Raw genomic sequence first — 24,519 nt, 5'->3', positions numbered from 1 at the left:
CAGCACAAATGCCCCGCAGCCAGGAGCGGAGCAAAACCAGGGAGTAGTGGATTGCCCCAACAGAACAAATTAAGAAAAGTCCACCCTAATTATCAGGGAATTATACTAAAGCGTGGTTGCAAAATGCCGTGGGTTGGGGGAGGCAGCTGACGGCCCCAGTAGCGCGCACGCGTTATTGTGCAATAGCACGCTTGTCACAAGCTGTTAGCCGCTTGCCATAGGCTTGCACGCGCGTTAATCGGTGTGCGCAGGAACGTCGCTGCTCTTACTTCCAGTTGGAATTACCAAATCTCATAAAAATTTCAGGGTGCTTCAGGACCACGCGCTGCGAGACGCTGCCCGGCTTAATTCTTTAACCGGGTGCCTCCAAATGTGGTTTTATAACACAACTATTTCTTAAACCAAGCGAAACCAGTATTTTCACTAAGACTGGCAAAAACAATCGGGAGTCAGGAATGAGATTTTTCTGTAACCCAAGGGCAGGCAGAAGAGAGAGAGACTTTTAAGTTCTAAAGACTCAAATTAAAGGTTAAACTTGAAAGCACCACGCAGCCCAGTGGGTTTCGCACAAGCGCGTGGCTATTTGCGAAGCGTCTCTGCGCACTACCTAAGCCCCATGGTGTGAGTTAAGAAGGGAGTGTTGAAATTTCCATGCTTTTTTTGGCTTATATTAGACCCTTTAAAACTGTTGTAACCATGTTTTGTACGTGAATACATACAAATGACTACAAGCTCCAACATTGTCCCATATGTTAAACAACTCACAAATATTTCCCAATATTAAAAGACGAGGCATATTTTAGGGACGTATATTAGAGCTGAAGAATGATATATCGCAGTTACAGCTCCATGTTTTTTTTGGCTCGCATTCAATCCTTTAAAGCAAAGCGTTTGGTTAGTTCATTGACAACTGCAGAAGAAGGGTGTGATCTTGGCCAAGCGTAAGCATTACTAATATTTTTACATCATATATTTACTTTAACCAAACTCATTTATCAACTGTAATTAAAGAAAGTAGCTATCATTCACTTAGAAATAATTATAGCCTCTCTCCATACTGCTATGGTGTTTGCTGCTAAGCTAAACGATTATTCAGGGGTGTCAAAACTTTCTATCACGGGGTGTGGGGTGGAAGAAGGGTCCTTGCCAAACGCCCTGGGCAAAACCTCGCTCCTCTAACGCAGAATAGGCTGCAACTACCCTCGCCCGAAATCCAGGAGTATGCGGCTCGCAGGTCCCAGCAGGCAGCGATCCATCGTGCTCCAAAACAAACAACGGCTCCGGTGTCCCTCACCAGTTATTTATCTGTTCCCCTTCCTGAACATGTATTTATCATATTTTCAGAAATCCTTTTCTACTTTAAAAGTCCCGTTCGGAGCACGTCCTTATTTTCTCTGCCAACTGGCCGCTGCTTTGAGAAGGCAAGGCTGAGCCTCAGGACACGACCATTTACCTCTTCCAGCAAATACTGCAGTTACTGCATCAAAAGGCATATCCCTTTCGCAGCAAGAAAACAGTCTGCTCGATAAACATCATCGGTCTACATTTTTGAAATTGCATGCTAGCTTAAAAAAGAAAGAAATTAAAATCCACGTTCCCACCCTTATGCCGAGTATAATCAACCCCAAAAATGAGGATGAGGGATTTAAGCCCTCAGAATTTTATTTCTGGTTCACTTATTCCACTTTCAACAATGCAGTCAAGTTAGGAAATTCAGTTTCTTACTTTGTATTCTGGAATTGACAAAGGGAGGAGAGAGATTGTCATGCGACCCAAGGTCTCTGCTCGCCATATGATCATAGTGAGTCCCATCTCCATAGTTCTGTTAACAAATGGGGAAAAAAACACAATTTTACAAGTTTAAACGGCATTTTTCAAAACCTACAGGTCCATATTTCCCTTCTAAGTCTTAAGCCAGTTATAAAAATTATTGTTCCCTTTATTGTTTTCCCCTATTGATTCTGCTCAAAGTGACGCGTTCCAGAACATTTTTAAAGCTGTTTCAAATTTTTATTTCATTAGTAATTGACTTTGGTTTGCTGCACGGATAATCCCAAATGGGTGACTGAGATGAGGCTCCTGGAATTTCGTGCTGTGCAATTCAGCATAACTCCCTCTCTCAGCATAAAAGTCTTCTTGCCCGTAACATGTGCAAGAACAGCAAAGAAATGCTTCTTTTAACATTTTGTCTTTTTTTTCCCGATCTATTTTTATGTAGAAATTTGCCGTCTTAATCACCTCACTGCTATATACGTGCACCGGCATATAAAGAAAAAATTAGGATTTTTTTCACAGCAGGTGTGGAAAGTTACTTCTCACTGAAAAAATAACCCTGCGTGCAATTCCGTGCGTGGCTGGCGAGCAGCAGTGACCCTCGGCACTCCTCCGGGGATCAGCAGCATCGGACTCTACCCACAGAGTCAAGGACATAAAAAAAAAACTTGCCAGGATCGGGGCCCTAAATTTTGAAACAGTCTTGGCGTCACCTTCTGTTTTCAGTCACTCGATTAGCAAAATCTTAAATTTAACTACAAATATTGGCCAAGCGCAGCAGTTATGTAATGTTTTGTTTCTTCGGTTCAGAAGAACTCACGAGAAACTAATTCTCCCAACTTGGAAATACCGTCATCATTTTACAAAGAAGGAAAGAGAGAGAGGTCAGGCTGTTTGCGGAATAATTCTGCAAGTTAATGCACAGTCTTGATTGAAACTCCAGAATTCTTCCCAGGCTCGTGCTCTTTTCTTTATATCTCAAAACTTAATTGTACACTCACATTCAAGTTTTTGCATGCATAAATAATTGTGTGTGCAAATTTAGAATTTACTTTTCAAAACATTTTTCCCTAGGAAGCAATACAAGTGTCAAGTAAAAAAAAAGGGATAAAAATAAAACTGACAGATGTGAACAGTAATGACGTAATGGATGCTAAGCAGGATGGAATAAGAAAAGGTGTCGGGCTTCCCTCCCTCGGCGACAGGGCCGGGGTCCCCCCGCCACGCCGTAAACGGGGGGACCCCCTTCGGCTGCCCGCGGTGCGGCACAGCGCTGCGGACATCTGTGTAAAACCTCAGCCGGCGTAACATCCGCCGAGGGCAGGACCTGCCCCGAGGGGAAGGGACGGACCGAGGACCAAGAGGGCAACGGCGTTTCTCCTCGCCAGACAGACACTTGAGGGCAGGGAGCTCCCGGCAGCACTGCTCGCGAGCCCTGATCCTTCACATTAATTAGAAAACAATTAAAAAGCAATTTAAAGAAACTGTTTAAATAAGGGCATAAGTAAGAGCGAAGGCACTTTTTGCCCGGCGTAAGTGTACTTCATGCATTTGCAGGAAGCAAACAGAAATAATCATCTTGGTGCTGAAACGCAAGCCGTGCCCGGCCCCGAGGACGGGCAAAGCCGCGATGCTCTGGCTGGGGAGCGGGGCTGCCAGGGTGGCTCCCGAGGACCATCGGTGACGGGGCTGCCGGGGTGGCTCCCGAGGACCATCGGTGACGGGGCTGCCCACCCCGTGCTGCTCGGGGCACAGCTGCTCTGCTGGAAATAGCACTTCTTCCCTACTGAAGTAGCTGGCATCCCGGTCCTGAGGTGTCTAAAGAATTTGGATAACCGTCCACAGCCACAATCAAAACGACTGCGTCCAGCTGCCTTGTGAATCTTGGCAAATGCCGCGTCTCGCCGGGCCAGGTAGCTGCTCGGGGCCTGCGTTCCCCGGAGGAAGAGCCCACTCTTGCGTGGGGAGCACAGGAGATGTCCGTGCCCCATCCTCAGCAGCGTCTGGAGCAGGTGGCTAGCAGCCGGGCTACCTGCCCCGCAGCTCAGATGGCACCAGCAGCCAGGGGGACGTGCCGGAGGAGAAGGGTTTGAAACCCCCTCACCGGAGGCAGGGAGCGGGAAGGCAGGGGCACGGCTCCCCGGGTGGGCAGCCCTGGCACGGCCAGACAGACCCGGCGGCCCCTCTCCGGCTTCGCTGCCCTGGGCTCGGGCCCCGGGGTGGCCGCGGAGTGGCCGGCAAAGCTCTGGCATGGGGACGAGCGCTGCCCACGACGGGGGCGCTGGCCCTCTCCCTCCTCGGGTTTGGTGGCACCCACGATCCCTAAAAATCCAACCGCAGCAAAACAAAACATTCGGCAACAACAGCTCCGCTCCGCCTGCACTCTGGGCGGCGGCGGTGCCTGAGAGGGCCCGGCAAGAAAAAACAGTTAATTAATATTCTCGCTACCTGTTAGCAGTAGCAGAGCAGGTGCCAAATTCAACCACAGGATCAGGTTTGAACATTCAAAAAAAAAAAAAAAAAAAGCAATTTCAAAGAGAAGACAGGCTACAGTCAACTTTGCATGCCCATTTTTCTATGCAATCAGGTGTAAAACTCACATTTAAGATTGTAAATTTACATATGCAGGAAGTCTGGTTTGGGGAAAAAGATTAGATATACTTACCCTGGATGGACTAGGATGTCCTGTATTCCCCCAGGACCCTGAGCTAGTTCTGTCTTCTACATCTAGGGACAAAAAAGTTCTTTAGGCTTTATTGCAATATTTCTTTCCTTTTGTATAGGCACTTTTAAATTAATGTTTCAAATTAATCTCCTGTTGCCTTTAATTAAGAATCAGGCACAGGGCTACTACGATGGTAGTGGCTTCTGACCCACTGCTTAAATTAACTCATTTAAATTCACAGCAGAAATGAACCGGACCCTCAGGAACCTGAGGTTTGAACATAAAAATTACTTCAGCGGCTCAGTGTTTCTCGACACTTTAAAAAGTGACTGCGCTGTACCAGTTAAAATCCTATCAAAGTCTCCAGCACAAAAATAGATATTGTCAAACAGTAGAAATAAAACCCGACAAAGCAGACAAAACCTAGAAGTGACAGTAAGGCACGGCTGGGGTAAACGTGCCTCTCGCCACCTCATCCAGGCTTCTGCTGCCGCAGAAAAGCCTTTACACACCTATCTGTGCCTCGGGAAGAGGAAAGCGCGTTCCTAAAGCCACGCTTTCTGGCTTTTCCTCTATCCTCCGACAGAAAATTCATCGCAACCATTGGGTGGGAGACACTCCAGTCATTTCAGATGGCCCATTTCGGGGTGTTTTTAACCACTTCCCCTCCCCGTTTGAGAGGGTATCTCTAGGGATAACACGTCCCATCGCATATGCGTTAGGACATGGCGGAAACCTGCCCTCGAGGGTACGGACCAAGGAGTCAGGACTCCTACAAGCTCCTCTGAACTTTGCAACAGAACACAGAAATGTCTCAGCCTGATGTTTTCTTGCACGTATTTAATCCGTGCACCGAAGGGACAGCTTGATAGCCGCCCCGGGAAGGCGAGGCGAGCGTCGCTAGCCAGCCACTGCAGCGTGCTTCCAGAGCACGGGGTACAGGAGGCTAGCCAGACTGCTCCACCACCTTCTCCTTGGCAAAAATCAGGTCGCAGACACATTTTGCCTGTGAATGCTCTCCACGCTTCGCAATTCCCAATATTTCTTCTCTGACGCAACTGTTCTGCTTTCCCCAACTCTTTTCCAGTATTGTCAGTGAACCCAGTTTGGTGTTAGTAAAACCTCCTTACAACACCGAACGTTCCAAGAAGACGCACACGGTGACTTCTTCCAAAGACACGGGGCTGTCCCTCTCGGGTACCCCACGCAGTGACGTGCACCTCCGGGCCGGCCACGTACCTCTGAGGTTGCGCCGAGACCCAAGAGAAGCCCAGGAACCCAACTCCGTGGAGGACCGCCACGGCGGAAGGCGGAAGATCCCCTGCAGTGCCCTCGCCTGTGCTGGGACAGGCTCGTACAGCCGCTGCCAGCACGAAACCTTTACTGAAATGAGTTGGGAGGCTCCCGAGACTTTCCACTCGGCTAAAAACTGAACAGATAAACATCACACCGGTTCAGCGAGGCACCTGCGCGCAGGTTTCATGGAAACCCGTGAATAATTCCACCGAAATCATAGTTCGCTCTCGTGTTAATTCAAGTAAATGAGCTCGTTTGTGCTTAACATTAAGCACATCCTTTTGTACAGTGATGGACTGGACCATACTGCTTAAATCCATTACTTTTTTACTTACAGTATGTTAAATATCAGGAAATGTGATTGGCATTGATCTATAACAGTATTATTGCACATTTCAGTGCTACTTTCCAACTTACTCCTGCATACCCACCAGCATCCTAATGAAATAATAATATTGCTTGCCTTTTGCCATGCACAAACAGCAGCTTTAATCTAATTGGAAAAAAAAAAAATACGCATTTGGTCTTGCCGGCTAAAGAAACTTTCTGGGAGTGCTGTCGAAGACTACGCACATGAGCAGACTTGTAGGATGGGTGGGAAATTCAGTTGTCTTGAGGAACAGATACGGTCATTAGCACTTTAAAATACGGGTGCTGTGACCAAAACTGGTTGATTTCCAAGATTTAAAAAAAAAAAAAAACCACCCCCCCCCCCCCCATTTGTATGGTTTAATACTTTCCCCCAATTACAATTGCTATTATCTCAATAACAGATGAACGTGTTAATAGCACAAGACACTCTTAGGTAAATATTTAATTAAGCTCAAGAAAAAGAAAGAAAATGTGTATCATTTACCTGACAGATCAGATCAACCATTCTATTAGGTTAATTAGGCATATTTTTAAAAATCATTTGTGTTATGTAACAGGCAATTAACTCTGTAGAGCCCCGATCCATTGCCTGCTAAAAATCAGCGGATATTATCCCATTGACTTTGATGGGCATCGTCCCACCCTCGAGCACAGCTTCCAAAATCCATCTGCGAGCAGAACGGCTCAGCCCTCGGGACCAGCACCCGGGGGACGGGGCGACAGCTCTGGTGACAAACCCAGCACCTGCAGGCTGAGCGACAGCCCCGTCCTGCTCCCAGCTCTCTCGTGCGGACTGCTATACCGTACGGTTTTATTTAGATTTTTAAGAATATAGACACCACGGTGCTGGGTACTCTAACGCATCACCTAAAATAACCAAGCTCCAGCCGGGAGTCTGCTGTCACCCCTGCCGCAGATGCTGGGCTGACACGCACGATGTGACCCGCTCGTGATGCCTCTTTTGAGTCATGTTCTTCAAAAAGCTTTTTTTTTTTTTTTTTTTGTTCAGGAACGGGGAAGGGACACCACGCTCCCGAAGATGCCCAGCACTTTCCAGCAGCGCATGGAAATACTAGCTTCATGGCCAACCGCTGGATGGTCCCAATGACGTGAAAGGAACTATTTACGTGCTTACAGTTAAACCTATGTTTTTGTGGTGAGCTGAATTCCCCACCGGCCGTCCTTTCTGGTAGTCTTTGCTGCGTTATCCCTACCTCTCCCTCGAGCCAAGCGTGCCAATGACCAGAGGGCACTATCAGATGCTTAAAATAACACGGGAACAACACGTACCTCAGGGCTGGGGTATTCCTCGCCTCTGCGAACATCCCAGACCAAGTCCCTGAGCACAGCCAAGACCAACCCGGAGAGAAAGTGCTGCCGAGAGGGAAGGACACTCCCGGGCAGGGAGAGGGACAGCTTTTGGGGATGCATCGGGCCAGACAGACGTTAAAGGTACGCAGACACCATTCTACACACCCAAGCATATCGGGTAGAGATTAGGGGACCGACCTCACAGAATAATTCTGTAAGATTTGCCTGGACTCCAAAATTTTTAGCGGTCTCAAATTTGGCTGAAAATTCCTTGCCCTTTACCGTGCTTTAATCTGAGCCCATACAATGCTTACGGTCTTCCGCCAAAGTTAAAACTTCTAGACTCCGATCAGAAAATGACAAGCAATGGCTCTTGTGCCTTATCTTCAGGGGTCGTGTCTTAGCTTTCGACCAATTTTCTTTGTATTTAGACTTAAATGTGCAAACTACACTATATTACTCTGCAAAACATCAATGAGAAGGCTTAATTAAGTAACACTGACAGATAAATCCATTTCTTTCGCAGTAATCAAATCAAAGCAGGTTGACATAACACAGGAACTTAATACAGTTATTCCCTTGTAATTGGAAAAAGGCCCTTTACTTCTCATTAAAGCAATCTTCTGGGTATTGGCATAATAAGAAGGCTCAGGGCTTTAATACTGCCCTATAAAAGCCCCAAGATACAGACCCCTTAAGCAAACATGCCAGATTATCTAATTCCTTGATCATAGTGGAACATGTAGTTATTGTTTTAAACTACTAATTCTTTATCTCAGCTACAGACAAAAAGAAGGAACTCGGTCTAAAACACGTATCATGAAGCTCTGTAAAAATGCAAGCTCTAGCTGGGGAAAAAAGATGTGCTTTGAAAAAAAAATCCTAGATCTTCAGCTGGGAAATGGAGAGCTTAGCAAGATGAGAATTGTTCTTGGACATCAAGAGTTATAAAGAGCAAATAATAAAAATACAGTTTTATTATATTTGTGAATTTGCTGGAAAATATTTTTTCAATGGAAGCGGAGCTGGCCAAAGCTTTCCCGCTGTCTCCCACCGCCCCCGCGATCAGCACGCAGAAGGCAGCGACCGCCCTCACGACGTCTCCTTCGGCCGCTGAGCACATTCGGAGCGTCACCGGGGCGGGTTCAGCAGGGAGCTCTCGCCCGTTCCGCGTGCCTGCGGCCATGAAGGGGTTACGCGGTGGGGTACAACACTGGAGAGCTCGAGGAACAGATGGGCGACTGCCCCTCGCACGCGCGCTCCTTGTCTCTTTTCATCTCGTTTACAAGTATTCTCTTCGTGGGATCCACGAGCTACCAACAGCCCAAAGCCAGCTAACTTCTGTCCCCCTCCAGCCAGCCCTCAAATCAACAGCGCTTCTCCCTCGGCAGAAAAGAAAAAACCCTCGCTAATTACTACCTAGTTAATCTAGCCTAGTTTACTAATAATTTAGTATGACAGATACTGCAAGAAGGTTTGTAAGCTCCTAAACCTAATTCTGGAAATTTATTATGTACCCTGTAAGTACTGCCACTTAGGTAATTAGGACAGTGAAACCCTAATGACACCAAAGTCAATGCAAAATTCTCCAGTGACTTATTCTCAGAGCTTGGATTTATCCCAGAGTGCATAAACTTGAACACATATGTAATTTTTTCCAAAATCTGGCTCCTGTAAATTAACCCCACTTAATCACGAGCATTAGGCAATGTGACATTACGAAAAGCAAATCATCACGGACAGATTTGGTCAGTTTTCAGAACGCGATTCATACACAATTAACACAGTGTGATTTAAATAACTAAAGCTTCACTCGGCATCTCAGAACTTCTACCTAAAAGAAGTAAAACTGGCGTTTAAATGGAGTCAAATCACTCTGAGCATTTTAAGCAAAAAGGCGTATTCAACCGAATCTAGAAAAGATGTTCAGTGCTGCAGACCGAGATTGGCTGGATTCAAATCATATCACCCCTATTAAAGATCTGGGGGAAAAAAAGATTTGCAATCCACATTGATTACACCCCTGTGTTGGAAGGCACCGCAACTTCAGAGAGGCCACTAATGCTTAAGGATGCAGGGAGAAATCCAGAGCACTGATTTCGGGGCCAAAAGCTGCACTTACGCAGAGGAACGAGCTCCAGAGAGCCTCGGCTCGAGCAGCCACCTAACCCCAAAAGTACTTTTCAGCAGCCTGCAGAGTTCTGCTTCTTGGACCAAGGTTCCCTCGACATCCAAGCCGAGCACGGAGGGATGCCTTGGGAGCCCCCGAGCAGGGCGCGAGGCTCCGAGACCCTCCAGCAGCGATGCTGAGGGATGCTCGCGCTCTGCCCACGTCTCCTGCTACTCCCCATCTGCTAAGTACGTGCCCAACCCGTACAGACAGGACCGAGCTCAGCAAAAACACAGCAGATACCGTCGGGGTCCACCACCGACAGCGAGGCGGCTCTGAGAGCTCCAGCGTGCAGGCGATTGCCGTTACGCCTCCACCGCCGCCTGCGCTTTGCAGGAGCATCAGCCTGTTCGTTAGGAGTCTTCACGTCGCCTCCGTGCTCAGGATCTCAAATGAATAAAGCTGCTTAATACGCACCTCCCGGCCCCAGAAAAGGAAAGAAGTTCAGAATTAGGTGACCTAAAGGGCAACTTACTACCTAATGTATGTAATTTCAAATGATTTTCATGGTAGGCCACTAGCGCTGACACGCTGTGGGACTCTCTCGGGCCAACACCTACTTTATCTGAAGGGGCTGCGACGCATAAACTGGGGGCACCACGTAAGGCTTCTGGGCCTTGGCCATAATGCCCAGTCCCTTCAATTTTCTTTGGTACAAGTTTCATTAAATCCCTTGAGGGGCTCCCAAACAGAGACTTCAGAATTAGAAAAAAAAATCAGTATTTTTTCTGGAAAAATACCCAAACCCAGGGAAAAAAAAAAAAACCACCACCAAACTCCTCTTTGCAGGAATAATCCAAACAAATACTTGGGAAATCATCCAAGACCGCAGCAATAACACAGGACAATAAACTAAATGACTCCGGAATAGAATTTTTTTTGAACCTCCCACCACCTCCAATAACAAATTTGGGCACATACATAAAATCCTAAAATCACAGGCTAGGAAATTATATTCTCATGCTTTATTCTGGTAAACAGCAACATGGATACTACAGGCATTCTGCTCCTAGAGAGTTGGGGGGGAACAAAAAAAAAAAAACCAAACCAAAAGACTGAGACTAGCAAAAGTAATTAAGAACTTAAGAATTGTTTTAAAAAAAGAGGTGCCATTTGAAAGATGATACGTACGAAAAACCCATGTAAAAAGAAGTACGCACCTGGTGTCAGACACAGTAACAGTCTAGCAAGTAGGTGAGATAATACAAGAAAAAAAGAGCACAGTGGTAGATCTTGTTAATTTTGTAGCAAATTTGATTACGACCCTTGATTTCTCCACCATTCATACATACACGCTGCTTAACCAAGCTTCGTACGGGAGCGAGCTTCCCGCTGGAGCCACGGCAGTGGGACGCTGGGATTTGTACCAGGAGAGCGTTTCTGGTTCCCACCATCGGTCTGAGCAGTCTTTTGAGCAATTTTGTGGGGAAAACGAGTATTAAGCTACCATCGTACTCCATCCGGCATTATTCAGGGGGGCCTGGGGCTGTTCGTTAAGGCACACAGATTGCTACCCCAACCTTTCGCCGTAAACCCACGATCTCTTGCCATACGACACGATGCTTCCTAGGGTGCGGAGGCGTTTTATGGTGCACTCCCAGTACCTCAGCTTCACTCCACCCTTCCAGCGCCATCATCCCAGCACACGTACAAATACACAAATGAAATAACCTGACCACTACGCTCGTGAGAGTAAAGAGAAGCACACAGATATATATCTCTCTACATGATTTTTTTAGATGCTCAAATAGGAAAGTGAGCAGAAAGGGAAAATTCAGTTTGTTTTCATCAGCTGAACCTCCTTGCTATGAAAAGACAGGGGTGACATTCTACTTCTGTGCGAGTTCTTCCATTTGATTTCAATTAAGACTACAACTTCATCTTTAGTATTTGCGTTCCCTTAATTCAGAATAAACAATATTTCATGCTGAAGAGAGCAGCACTCAGAGAAGCTGCACAATCAAAATCGTGATGTTTCGCACACGCAGTAACAGAGGTGCTGAGCGAGCAGCCTGCACTCAGAGGTGTGCCGGTGAAAAATCCGGCCTTTAGCTATCAGCTTCCGAGCAAGAAATACAGAATTATGTTTCTTTAACTTTTCTTTAACTCGGTGCTAGACCACATTCTTTTAAAGGATCTGAACAAACTACATATCAAGCCAAAGATAATTCTTAAAGAACGGTCATTTTACGTGCCTAAGTGCAAAATAATATTTATTGATATAATTATCTGTCTTGCTGGCTTAGAAACAGAATTGCATTACTATAATTCCAAAATACTGTAACAAACTTGGAAAACATTTTAATGCACGAGAGCATAAAAATGCAGAAATTAATGACTTTTTATCTTTCGGGAATAACAATAAGATGTTATTTCAGAGAAGCAAAGTTGCTGCGTTCCTGAATTTACCTCTACAGCGAGTGGGACCAGTTGTGGAAGACCAGCGTGAAAGGAAAAATCTTCCAAATGCTCCTTGGTGAACTCAAAGTCAAATTATTTACCATGACCTTCCAAAGAAGGAAGGGAATATACCGTAGTCAAAATTAATACATTTGCTTAACCTCCCTGAAAATGCCGTAATGTGTTTGCACTGGGAAAAGCCGCCAAGGAAAATGGTGGTTCCTTCCCAATACTCAACTCCTGCACATGAAGAGTGGGCGTCTTCTGGACGCCGTGCTGGTGTCCGGCCAGCCCTTCTGCTTCAGTGCAAGGGCAGCAGGTGACAGGCAGCAGCCTGCCGTCCAGCGCGGGCAGCCTGGCAGCCCCTCCCGGCATTGACCCCTATAAATCCCCCAGCCCTCACATGCATCGCTCCCCCCATCCACGCCTGCTTGCACGGAGGGCTGCGATTCGGAGAAGGATCACAGAATGGGTTGGGTTGGAAGGGACCTCCCAGCCCATCCAGTCCCACCCCTGCCATGGGCAGGGACCCCCTCCACTAGCCCAGCTTGCCCAAAGCCCCATCCAACCTGGCCTTGACCACTGCCAGGGAGCCAGGGGCAGCCACAGCTTCTCTGGGCAACCTGTGCCAGGGCCTCAGCACCCTCACAGGGAAGGATTTCTGCCTCACATCTCATCTCCATCTCCCCTCCTGCAGCTTCAGGCCATTCCCCTTGGCCTGTCACTCCCTGCCCTTGGCACCAGCCCCTCTCCAGCTTTCCTGGAGCCCCTGCAGGGACTGGAAGGGGCTCTAAGGTCTCCCCGCAGCCTTCTCTTCTCCAGGCTGAGCCACCCCAACTCTCTCAGCCTGTCTCCATAGCAGAGGTGCTCCAGCCCTCGCATCATCTGAAGGACGCAGAAAGTCTAGCTTCTCCAGAAGTGAGCAGCTCAAGAGCAGATGAAGCGGTACCTGGAGGAAACCTAACAAGGTCCTAAGCCTTTGCCCACCAGAACTGGTCTACTAGCAAAGGCACCTGGTTCAGCTCGTTACTTCATTTCTACCACCATCAAGTCAGAGTAACATTGTTAGACACCATGCTCTCCCCAGAGGACAATCAAAGGGCACAGAAGACACCAGAACTACAAAGGAAAATCCAGCAGTGAAGCTGCTATAGAAACACGGCACAGGAGCACGCAGAAGAGTAGCCAAGCTAGGTAAGAGGAGCAGGAGAGACAGCTGAGGAGAACAGGAGCGGGTAGCCCACGCTTACTGGGGAAAGGGTGTTCAGAGCTGTGCAAACCCCTCCCTGGACTGGCTTTTACGGTACCAGTTTGGGTGACAGAGGAGAACAAAAGGATGCACCCCACCCTTGCCAGCAGCAGGTGACAGTGTTAAAGGAAAAGCTAGACCCTGTTTTCTACCGCATCAGCTCAAAAAAGCTAACGGCTGTTCTGCTCCCGGGTGCTCCTTCACGGACCCGCACGGACTCTGGGTTAGTGAGGTGGGCTTGTGATACGGGCTGAGCCCTGAGGGGTCCTCAGCACTGAGGGCTTTGAAGAAAGAGATAACGGAAAGGGTGTGGATTACAAAGCATCAGCTGCTTTTTTGGTAATTTTAACACAGAGAATCAAAGACACAGTCCTATTGCTAAAAATATTTAAAATACATATATAAAAATAGAAAAAAATATGCCAAAATACTGAACATGCGTGGCAAGTGGTGGTCTGTGTGCAAAAGAGGCGTTTCACTTCTGCAGTAATTCAGCCAGTATCTCTTTACCTGCATCAGTAAACCCTTTCATGCTAACCCCGAGTATTTCCCCAGAAGAGACTGCCAACTGCGTTCATTTGCTGACATGATCTAAAATACACAGAATGGTAAATGGAGAAAGACAAACATCTTCACATTTGAATTTCATCTTCAAAGGGAAAAAAAAATAGTATATGAAATAGTATATTAACGGAAGTAATTTATATGGGATTTAACAGTCAAAATACCCTCAAATGATAAGGAAAAGAACCGAGATCTCTACAGGAAAGAGACTTTTTGTGCACATGCCATACTAACACATGATTAGCATTTCTCATTGTATGAATTACAGCTGTGTCAAAAATGAGAAGGGTGGGAAAAATCCTAGACTCTAATTATGATTATCATACTTAGACAAGTATGATAAACAGATACTTCGGGATTGCTATTTCCTCTTTGTGCTCTGAAGCACCTCACAAACAGTACGGCAGATACTGCTAATAGAAATTAAGTTAAACACACTTGTAGATTGAGACCTTTTCTGCTGGTTTGTTTTTCAAAAGAATTTTTGTTTCTCAGAGTATTCTGTTTTTCAAGAGCTAAATAAAAAGCAAGCTCAACAAAAAGTGACAAAATAGAGAAGAAGGATTAGAGAGCAGTAGATCAAGGAAAGAATAAGCTGGTCACCTGGACATCTGGTAAGCTAAAGAACTGGCAAATTTAAGATGCATATCCATCGATGTAATTTTTTTTATTTTATTTTTTTTTTTAAGATTTTGCTCTAAATAGCATCAGGAACACGATAAAGACCACAGACAGGGAGGTGATCTGGAAGAAGGGCAGTCTGAGGCTTGAAGGCGAGAGAAGTAGTCAAGGGCTGACTTGGAGAGAAAGGAGCCAGGAGATGGAGTCACGAACAAAAGCCCAGACTGCAAAGGGCCATGGAAACCAGCGAGGAAAACTGAAATATGACATGGGAAATAGCGGGGAGACAATAAAGGGGTTCACGAGGAATCGAACGCGGGGCTGGTACCAGACAATAGAGGGGATGGTGACAGACTGCAGGCGTGGGACGGGGAGAAGTTGCACCAAGTTCAGGCTTCGAGAAGGAAAGAGGAAAAGACAAACTGTGAATCCATGAACCTCCGGCACGCGGAAAGTTGCATATAATTATCCCTTCCGTGACAGCAATGTAAAGAAAGCGCAGATTCAAAATGGGAAATTTCTACTACTTATGTGATAAACAATTTACTATTGGTTTGCTCAAGGGATTAGATACAAAGCTTTAGGGGTTTTTTTTGTCAAAGAAGTAGGACCAGCTGTCAGATATATACAATACACTTCAATCGCTTCTGTTAAAGCCACAAATAATTGGAAAATTCATTTGAATCAGATGGTCATTTTATTTTCTGCCTGAATTTCCAAAGTCTATACAAATATCCACGGACAGTCTGAGGCACCACTTGACAGCACTCGCTAGAAAACGTCAACGGCGTAAACAAACCTAAACTGTTCCCAATCTTAATATTCGTAACAAAGAATTGCATTGTCCTGCCGTCGGATGAGGTCATAAAACCTCACATTGTGTTTAGCAGAGTTACATAAGCTATTTTCTAACACACATATGACATAGACTTTGTGCTTGTAAGGACAGTTGACTTTCACACATCCATTCCATTTGTCTAACTTCAGCGTTTAACCAGTTTTTAGCAGATCTGCTGGAAATAGAAGCAGACAGTAAGAATAAGCTTAAGGTTCTAGCTGCGTTGCTCTTTCCAGCTTACCGAGTTCCTGAAGGTTTGGGTTTGTTCTGGTTTTGGATAGTTTGGGGGTGTAGGGAGTGCTGTGGGGAAAGGGTTTTCCAAGCAAAATGAGTCTTTTTTATGTATTTTAACCTGAGAGGAGATGGAGTTTAGTAGAAAAGCGTCTGTTTCTCAGGACTGTTTCAGTTATAAATTGAATGTGGTTTATAAACTGTGGTTATCTAATTAGTTCACTGTATATTCACATATAGTCTATATTAATGTTAAAGTACTTGATTTTTACTGGAACCCACTGACATCAAGCACTCTCATAATTAACCACACTGCTCTAGGCAACGTGCATGTGTTCTACACCATGACATAAATATCTAGAGGGAACATTTACTTAAACTGCCCTTGTAGTAACAGGTTATGAAGGTCTCAGTACGAACCAAACGGACATCTCAGTTCCAAACCAGTAGTCCAAGCCAAAAGGTGATGGTGGAAGCTTTGATTCAAACCTAAGGCCAGGCCACTTACAATGAGATGTCTCCTAACTAGGAGGCAATTGTGGACTTCCAGGAGGACTCAATACGTATCCTCACTGTTCTCCATCACTAGCTTCTACAACACGTTTTCCGTCTGCCCACCCCTCTCTCCCGCAGCAGCACCCCGACCCCCCTTGCACCACGTGGTCCCCCCCAGCTACAGCCCCGCGCAGCTCCGGCTCCTCCGGGTCCCACCACGCACATCTCGGAGGACCTCAAGCAAGGAGGACAGAGGGCCTGTATCCATAGCTGCAAGCACCATCGTCACGCAGACCGTCTGTTGTCTTCTCTTGCAAATAGCAATTAGCTCAATAATTAAACTGTGCTTCACCCACCCGCCCTGCCCAATCTGCCCACCAAGCATCTCTGAAGGCCTCTGCTTCCCAAGGCTGCTGTGAAACACTTGGGCCCTCATCTCAGCGAGACTCAAAGCTTACCTTCTTATCTTAACACTCACTTTGCTCCCTTTTCTGGGACAACTCAGCACTGAGCTTCTAAAGAAATACATTTTCCGATATTTTTTTTTTGCATGTGCGCATAGTCTATAAAAATATGAACTTTACAAGGAAAATCTGAATGCAGGTAGAACATTTGGATTTTCATGAGTCGCAACCACGTGGTAAGACACAGCAAAACCTGTTTACATGTAGAATAGAAAATCATTGCAGAAATCCAGCTTAGGTACTCAACACCAAATGAATAGCCAACCACTTAAAATGATTTTTTTTTTTTAGACATCAAGGCTACAAGTGCTATTAGTCAGATATACAGATGAAATTTTTTAAAAAGTTACATATACTTACATAATAACACTCCAAAAGCGTGTTGTATGAACGAGAAATGTTACGCTTCAGATGCGACAACATTCAGGAAAAAATACTGCCATACAAGAAAAGGTGCCCAAACGCTCCGGGTAATGGAGCGGAACCTGCAGAAGATGTTCCAGCTGCGAAGCCAGCCCTCTCCTGCTCCCGCTAAGCCATGCCTGAGCTACAGCTGGGCGAAGCAGCGCTCACCCAAGTGTCTTCCGGAAGGAAAGGCACCTGCAGCCGCCCCGGCTCCGGCCAGGCAGAGCAGCGCCCGCGGCACGCGGGTCTGGGCTTTGCCGCAGCTCAACGGGTCGCTGTTTCGCCAGCGCAGCGGTAACGCCACGATATAGCGGTTACCGGGCCGTGACACGTTAGGAACCCCTGTGCTGTAGTAATTCAAGCTAGGTAATTCATTCCCAAGGTTGACGTCCTTAACGTTACCTCCCTGCACAAGGAGCCCAAATCCTTTTGGCAACGCAGAACCGGTATCGCTGTCGGTGATGCAATATTTAAGATGTTGGATTTCATTTAACTCTTGATTAACAAAAACAATATACGAGGAGTTTGATTTAGAAGGAGCGCCCCCCTCACGAATTGCTAAAATAAGCTGAATGGAATAGCATTTAATAATTTGCTACCCAGTTACACTGCATTAGTAATCTCATTAACAGTTGGCAGCAACGCTGCAATATATCACAACAATCTGGGGAGGGCACCAGGGCTCCCACAAGGCAGGGGAAAAGAACAACCAGGTTAATGCTCTGCTCGGATACATTAAGGAGATTATTTCATGGCATAAGTCAGTCTAATAATTTACAGCATCGTGTAGCCAACGGCACATTTAGCACATGGTAGGTACTCTCATAAAAAAAACCAACCTATCCGCCCTGATTTGAAAAGGAAAAAAAAAGTTCTTAAACTTGATGTAGGCAATTTAACTACACAATTGTATATTTAAATACAAATATAGAAGAGACCCGCTGCCTCCAGCGGAAGACGCGGGAAGATGGGCAGTTTCACAATCAGGTAGTATGTTTAGGTGCTGAAACATCTCATTAAGAACTTAATCCAGGCACCCTCGGTTTAATCCAGGAACTCCTATAAAACCCAGGGTCCTGGTATCTAAATAGGACTGGAGGAAAGCTGACGCAGAGCAGCTCGGTCTGGGACAACTTCACAGGAACTGTAACTGAACGGAGACGTGACTCTGCAAACCAACCGTGCAGGAACACTGATGGTAAAGGCGTTGCAAGAACGGGGCTTTTTCCTACATGTTTTTGAGTGACAAATAATAACAAAAAAAAGTTAGTATTTGTTTGCACTCGCGTGCGGTTTTGCTTCGACTTAAACTGTCCGTAACTACTAACTGTTAAAGTTGACTAGTGGCTTCGAGGTTGTAAAAGCAAATAAATGAAACTCTTAATTAATGGAAGCAAATCCAGTGGGCTTAATTCCTCTCTTTTCTGCCTGCAAAATCTCAAAGCGGAATTTAGCTCTGAACAGTCTGTCGAAACCTTGGGGAAAGGGGTTAATTTCTCCCCGCCCCGTGCCAGCTGCGAAGCCAGAGCAGCATCGCGGTTTTGCAGTGCCGTTACGGGGCTGGGGGGGTCTCGGGCCGTGCCTGGCCGCTGCCAGCTGCGGGGCCGTGGGGCAGGAGCTGTCACCGCCTCTGTCTGCCAGCCCCGCCGGACCACAGCAACTGGCACAAGGGCCGGGCAAGTCCTCGGTGCGCGGCGGTGGCACCGAACCCGCCAGCCAGAGCCCAGGAACTTCCCCCTCTGCGTCTTCTAACCCATTTCGGCAGCTTCCCCCTCCGCTGTGAATCACCGCTCCTTCAGCGGGAGCCCTGCCGCGTGACTCAGGGGGCGAAAGCTGGCTTCTTGCTTCGTTATAAAGAAGGAAAAAATATAAAATCGAGCATTAAAATATGCAAACTTTTTTTTTTTCCACTTATGGGTGGGGAATAAATTCAGTGATCAGCTTGTTCCCTTTGAATGGGCAGCTCAGAAGGGGGAGTGCATCTGTTAGAGCTGTTTCTGTATACACTCCAATATGATGCTGTTATCTAAACCAGGTTTGTGTTGGGGTTTTTTTGGTTTGTTTTTTTTTTTTTTACAGACCACACCAGCAGCTGGGTTTTGTACCTCTCTGGCCAGTATACGACTGGTTAATTCCCAATATTTATGTTTCTTGGAAACAGAAAGATTAGTGAGGAATGTGTAACTGGAAAAACTTGGAGGTAAAAAAAAAGAGGCAGAAAAAAACAACCAAAAACCAGCCCCCACCAGTCCAGCTCATCCTCCGACTGGCTGTTGCAAAAGTCACAAATTATACCAACTGCAGTGAATAGAAGATACTGTCCTGATTGCAAACCACGCAGATCCGATGAAAGGGAAATCAAATGTAAACAGGAGAAAAACATCTAATGAAACCAAAAGAGATTTTCTGCTAAACTTGTAGTCTTCGGAGAACAGCGCTTTAATTTAAGCCTACTTTAGAATGACTTCATCTATATGAAAATTACATTAAAACTGCCCTAGATGTATTTGCATTTAAAGTGTACTATGACAGCCCTTAGCAAACACTTTCTATTTACTGGACACTTGCTATCGTAAGACAATCCACATGTTTCTGGGCAAAGCATCAACCGACAAGGGAAAAGAGTACCAGAAATCAATTCTACAGAAATTTTAAGTGATCTATTACACTGCAGTGTTAAGGGATTTTTAAAGCTAGGCAAGTGAAGTTGTTATATTTTCGAGGACATGCTGTGACTTCACCTGGCTTAATCCACCCAGTAGTTTAAGGCAGCCTTTGGCGATAAAGATAAATCGCTGGTTCCACTGGCAAAAGATAAACCGCTGGTTCCACTGGCAACAGGTTAGTGATGGCAAACTATTGGCTTTAGGGCCACGTTTGGCCCTGGTACAGATTTGGGCTTGTGACAAGCACTGCCTTCCCCAAAGCCTTTTAAAATTCATTTGACATCAGTTTGTTAAAGCTGTGAATTTGAATAGGATGAATTTGATGGCCAAGAAAGGGCTCTAGATATGCAATTACCCAACAAACTGCCTAAGCACGGGCATATTTTCTTTACACTCTTTCACTCCCAGACTTGAATTTCCAAGGAGAGGGAGGGATGGATTGAGACACCTCAGCCCCAGGTGTGCCCTCTCTCCGATGGCCATCAGCACGCCAGATTTCACGTTCAGTTTGCAGTTCTGCAATTCTCCACAACACTCACAGCTAGAAAACACGAATCATAGAATCACAGAACGGTTTGGGTTGGAAGGGACCTCACAGCCCACCCAGTGCCACCTCTGCCATGGCCAGGGACCCCCTCCACTAGCCCAGCTTGCCCAAAGCCCCATCCAACCTGGCCTTGACCACTGCCAGGGAGCCAGGGGCAGCCACAGCTTCTCTGGGCACCCTGTGCCAGGGCCTCAGCACCCTCACAGGGAAGAACTTCTGCCTCACATCCCATCTCCATCTCCCCTCCTGCAGCTTCAGGCCATTCCCCTTGGCCTGTCACTCCCTGCCCTTGGCACCAGCCCCTCTCCAGCTTTCCTGGAGCCCCTGCAGGGACTGGAAGGGGCTCTAAGGTCTCCCCGCAGCCTTCTCTTCTCCAGGCTGAACCACCCCAACTCTCTCAGCCTGTCTCCAGAGCAGAGGTGCTCCAGCCCTCGGATCATCTCCGTGGCCTCCTCTGGACTTGCTCCAACAGCTCCATGTCCTTCTTGTGCTGGGGACCCCCGAGCTGGACGCAGCACTGCAGGGGGGTCTCACCAGAGCGGAGCGGAGGGGCAGGATCCCCTCCCTCGACCTGCTGGGGATGCAGCCCAGGACACGGTTGGCGTTCTGGGCTGCCAGCATGCAAACGAACCCCAAACCCCTATTATTTGCATGTCCCAATTATTTCAGTGTCCTGGATAAAAGAGTTCCTCACTGCAGTGGATGCAGATGTATCTCATATAAAAAAACCCTACTCGTTCTTATACTTAAACCTTGGCTTTTATCAAGTTTCTGCGGAGCAGCCCCAGATGCAGCCCTGCTCTCCTGGGGACATGGCCAGCTGCTGGAGTCCCCAGGGGGACTGGTGCAGGTGGGTGGACTTTTGGAAAAGTCACGGAGATCCAGAAATATATATATAAATAAAATGGGTTTCAAGCACCTGACTTGAAAAAGATTGAACAAAAGCATTCCATCGTTGGTCAAGAATAGTCTTTGGTGGGTTTTATTATTACACTCGGATGCAGCGGGCTAGATTTTGCTTGGGCTGAAAAATCCTCCTTTAAAATACGTGCTCAAGTTCAACCAGAAGCTGATGCAGAAGTTGGGTAATATTACACGTTGCTGACCCCAAATCTTAACTCGAGATTGGTTAAAACAAAATGTCCTTTCTTTGTTCTCTCTGTTTTCTTTAGCTTTTATGGTGCGTTAAGTTCAGCTCATTTTATTTGCTTTTCACTACAAGCAAAAGTTAGAGATTTCCTTTTCATTAAGAAGAAAAGAAAAAAAAACAAATGCCAAGATAATCGCATTGTTTTTCCCCTGGCCAAATTAAACACCAAATATTGAGTCTCATGGTGCAATGTCAAATTGGCAACCCTGCACAGGGGGATAGTAAAGTGCTCTCTGGACTTAAAAAACCCTCTTGTTCCCTTCCCACTGCTTCTACCTTCTCAGGTCCAGATCCCACTAATAATTAGGCACTTTGTGAAGAAGAAATTCCTGTGGCTATAAGGCATCATAGAATATCTCCAGTGAGACTTATGTATTTTGTCTAAAAATCTTAATATATGTTAAACATAGAAAAAACTAAATATGAGAACGACCACAAATTAAAAAAAAATCTGTTTAAGGGCTTTAAAAAAAAAAAAAATCACTCCCTTGATGCGAGAGTCACATTTTAAACATTTCCTGCAACATCACAACACGTCAGGTTGGTTGTGAACCAACATTTGCTGTTCCAACTCACCAGCATGTCTCCCAGTTAAACTGAAACACTTTACCAATGGAAAAGAAAATGCGTGTGCAATTCATATACCGTCTTCAAAAGAAGGGATAAATAATATAGGTATAAATATATCAGCTGAGCACATTTCGGGAGAAAGGGAAAAAAAAGAGAAGGAGCTAAGGACTACATTTCATGGCTGTTTCACTATTTAATATTTACACAAGGAAAAGTCTATTTGTCTTCAACGATGCCACAAATTACTGACGATGCATTTAAATTTGGGCATTATGTAGCAAAAATAAATGCCTCTTTCTTATTCCAAGCTGTGTAAAATCAATCACCTATTACAGCCTTGGAGTTTGCCCAGGTACTTTAAAAGAAGCAAGCAGAAGAGGAAAGGCAACTTTTAAACCTCGTACCGCTGCTGTACCATCACTGTCACCGAAACTTCCCCGCTGTTGCCCAGAAAAGCCTTTCTCCAGAAAATGAGTGCTCTGCGCTAGCAGCATCCAGACAAGGGAACAGTACAAACAGGTTATGATGACAACTGAATCGGATGTGTAACGCTTTAAGTGTCTCCTCACTAATTCTGCATTGTAATAGAAAAGCTTCAAAAAAAAAAAAAAAAAGGCATGACATCCACATGAATGCCAAATTAATTCATTATGATCAGCGCTACCACAATGAACACCAAATTAATTCATCACTGCAGAATACACAGAGCACTACCCACTCGTTATACTTACTGACAAAAAATAATAAAAGGATGCCTGTCCTCAGCAGATACAACGGCCGTGCTCAGAGGTACGACTGACCATCGGTACAGGTTCCTTGCTCGCTCCCAAGGAGTCCTTCCCTTACACACAGCGTCCACCCACCTGCCCCGGGCACAACGGGGCTGCCTTCAGCACACGCTCCTTCCCCGGCGTACCGCGCGTGAAACCTTCCTTCAAACTGACCACTTCATTCATTTTCTCACAGCTTTCTGTTCTTCTCACGGGATAATAACGAATACCCCATATAGCTGCAAAACCTCTCCAATATCTGCCCTGCACAGCTTCTTGTATCGAATGCGTTCAGAGTGCTAGGCCTTTTCACTGCGCTCTTCTGAGGCGCCACAACTCAACCGCATGCGATAAAACAGAAGTCTGAGAAATTATTTGTCACTTTTGGAAAACTTCCACTCTTCCACGAACAGCTGAGGCACGACTGCAAACCTTGAAGTTTTTGCCAGGGATAACTTAGATAATGGCAGCATTTGATTTTGAACTGAAAGATCACTGAGCGAGGGTCTCTTGAAGCCTTCTTCATCTCCTCCCTTCTGAGGCTCTGCCCTTTGCTCATGCAGCATCTGCTATTTTTCAGCCTGACCATATGCTCAAAAGAATCGTACAGGGCTCCGAGTCTCTCGCTGTTCCCAAGAAGGCCACAGTTTCTTTGCAAGGGAACTCATTAAAAAAAAAAAATTATATACGTATAAAAATGTAAAAAGCTACCTGTAAGGGAAGGATGGAAACGGTTTCAGCGTCCCGTTCGCCTTGCTGGACGTGAGGCCCCGTTGCCCACGCTAAGGGAAACCGTTCCTACGAACATTAGGGAAAGCAGACGCTCCCACGGGGAAAGACGCCAAAAGGAGAAGTTTTGGCACATCGTTGGAAATCCTCTGCCTTCAGATCATTGTTCGAGTCACCTTTCTAAATTACAAGGACTTTGGAGAATGCTGCTGAGAATCAAACCTGGGAAAGAGTCCATGGCTTTCTGAAAGGTGTTTTTAGCAAATTCTGTACTTTTTCATCGATGGGTCATTAAGAAAGAAATCGCCCTGAAAGGTATCATTTGAAACGAAGTTACAGCATTTAAGACTGCTGAGATGTGACATTGAATAAGTTTTGTCCCTGCACCAAGCAAGTACAGGTTCAGCAATGTCTTACTGGAGTATATTATAACCACTCCGATGAAATCTTCTTTTTTCTGTTACAAACCTTAACGCTACTGAGTGAAAAACAACCACAAACTCAAGAGATGGAAATTTTACACCCACCATGTCTAGATGTGAGTTCCTCTTAGGACATCCTGCCTCCCTCTTAGCTATTAAATTTGTTAATAGAAGGGGTTTTCCAGCAGAATTTGGGGGAGAGTTTTCATCCTTCCTCCCCCTCTCTCCCTTCTTCCCTTTGACAGCATTTTGCTAAGCTAGAGAGCAAGAATCCAGACGTCACTCCCAAACCCAACCTGGGTGCCCTTAAGGGTAGCAATGCCAACTAAGCTTCTCGTCTTAGAAGAACCGAGTTAAAATCCAGAGCATTACGTCCTTTAGAGGATCCAAAGATTATTTTCAGAAGTGCTGATAACAAGCAGACGCTCGTTGAAAAGACCACTGCAGCGGAACTGTGTGCTAGTTCATTTCAGCACATCCTGTTTACAGCCTGTGCTACTTTCTAAGTCATTCAACCATGACAATTGTTGTCCTTCTGAATATGTTAATTGTGATATTTTTATACAGCTCCAGAACATATTTACAGACCACAGCAGACTTTCAACAACAATGAAACTTGTAAGCAGTAAATATAGGACAATCATCCAAAACCAACCAGCTATCCTTCAACACATCCTGGCATTTGGGACACCATCTCCATTCAAAACATATGTCAGAGAAAGCTCTACAGCTCCAACGAAACAAGGTGGTTCTCTCCCTTATGCTTTCGGTTTCGTTGCAGTCGAAGGACTTGCCAAAGACCTCCGGTGAC

The 24,519-nt window shown here is 45.9% G+C and overlaps 1 protein-coding gene across 30 annotated transcripts in view; it reads right to left on the bottom strand.

Moving 5' to 3' along the window:
* TCF4 (transcription factor 4) overlaps positions 1-24,519 on the bottom strand; it is a 231,935-nt gene that overhangs the window by 152,541 nt on the left and 54,875 nt on the right. For all 30 annotated transcript variants that reach the window (XM_054809151.1, XM_054809150.1, XM_054809148.1 and 27 more), the window contains 2 exons: positions 4,439-4,500; positions 1,726-1,822 (listed from right to left, as the gene is read on the bottom strand). In XM_054809151.1, coding sequence (XP_054665126.1) covers positions 1,726-1,822; positions 4,439-4,500 — 159 coding nt within the window. The remainder of the gene's footprint in view (positions 1-1,725; positions 1,823-4,438; positions 4,501-24,519) is intronic.

This window comes from Grus americana, chromosome Z (assembly GCF_028858705.1).
Source record: "Grus americana isolate bGruAme1 chromosome Z, bGruAme1.mat, whole genome shotgun sequence".
NCBI classification, from domain to species: Eukaryota; Metazoa; Chordata; class Aves; order Gruiformes; family Gruidae; genus Grus; species Grus americana.
The sequence above is the reverse complement of the archived record's forward strand: the minus strand, read 5'-3'. Positions and strand labels throughout refer to the sequence as shown.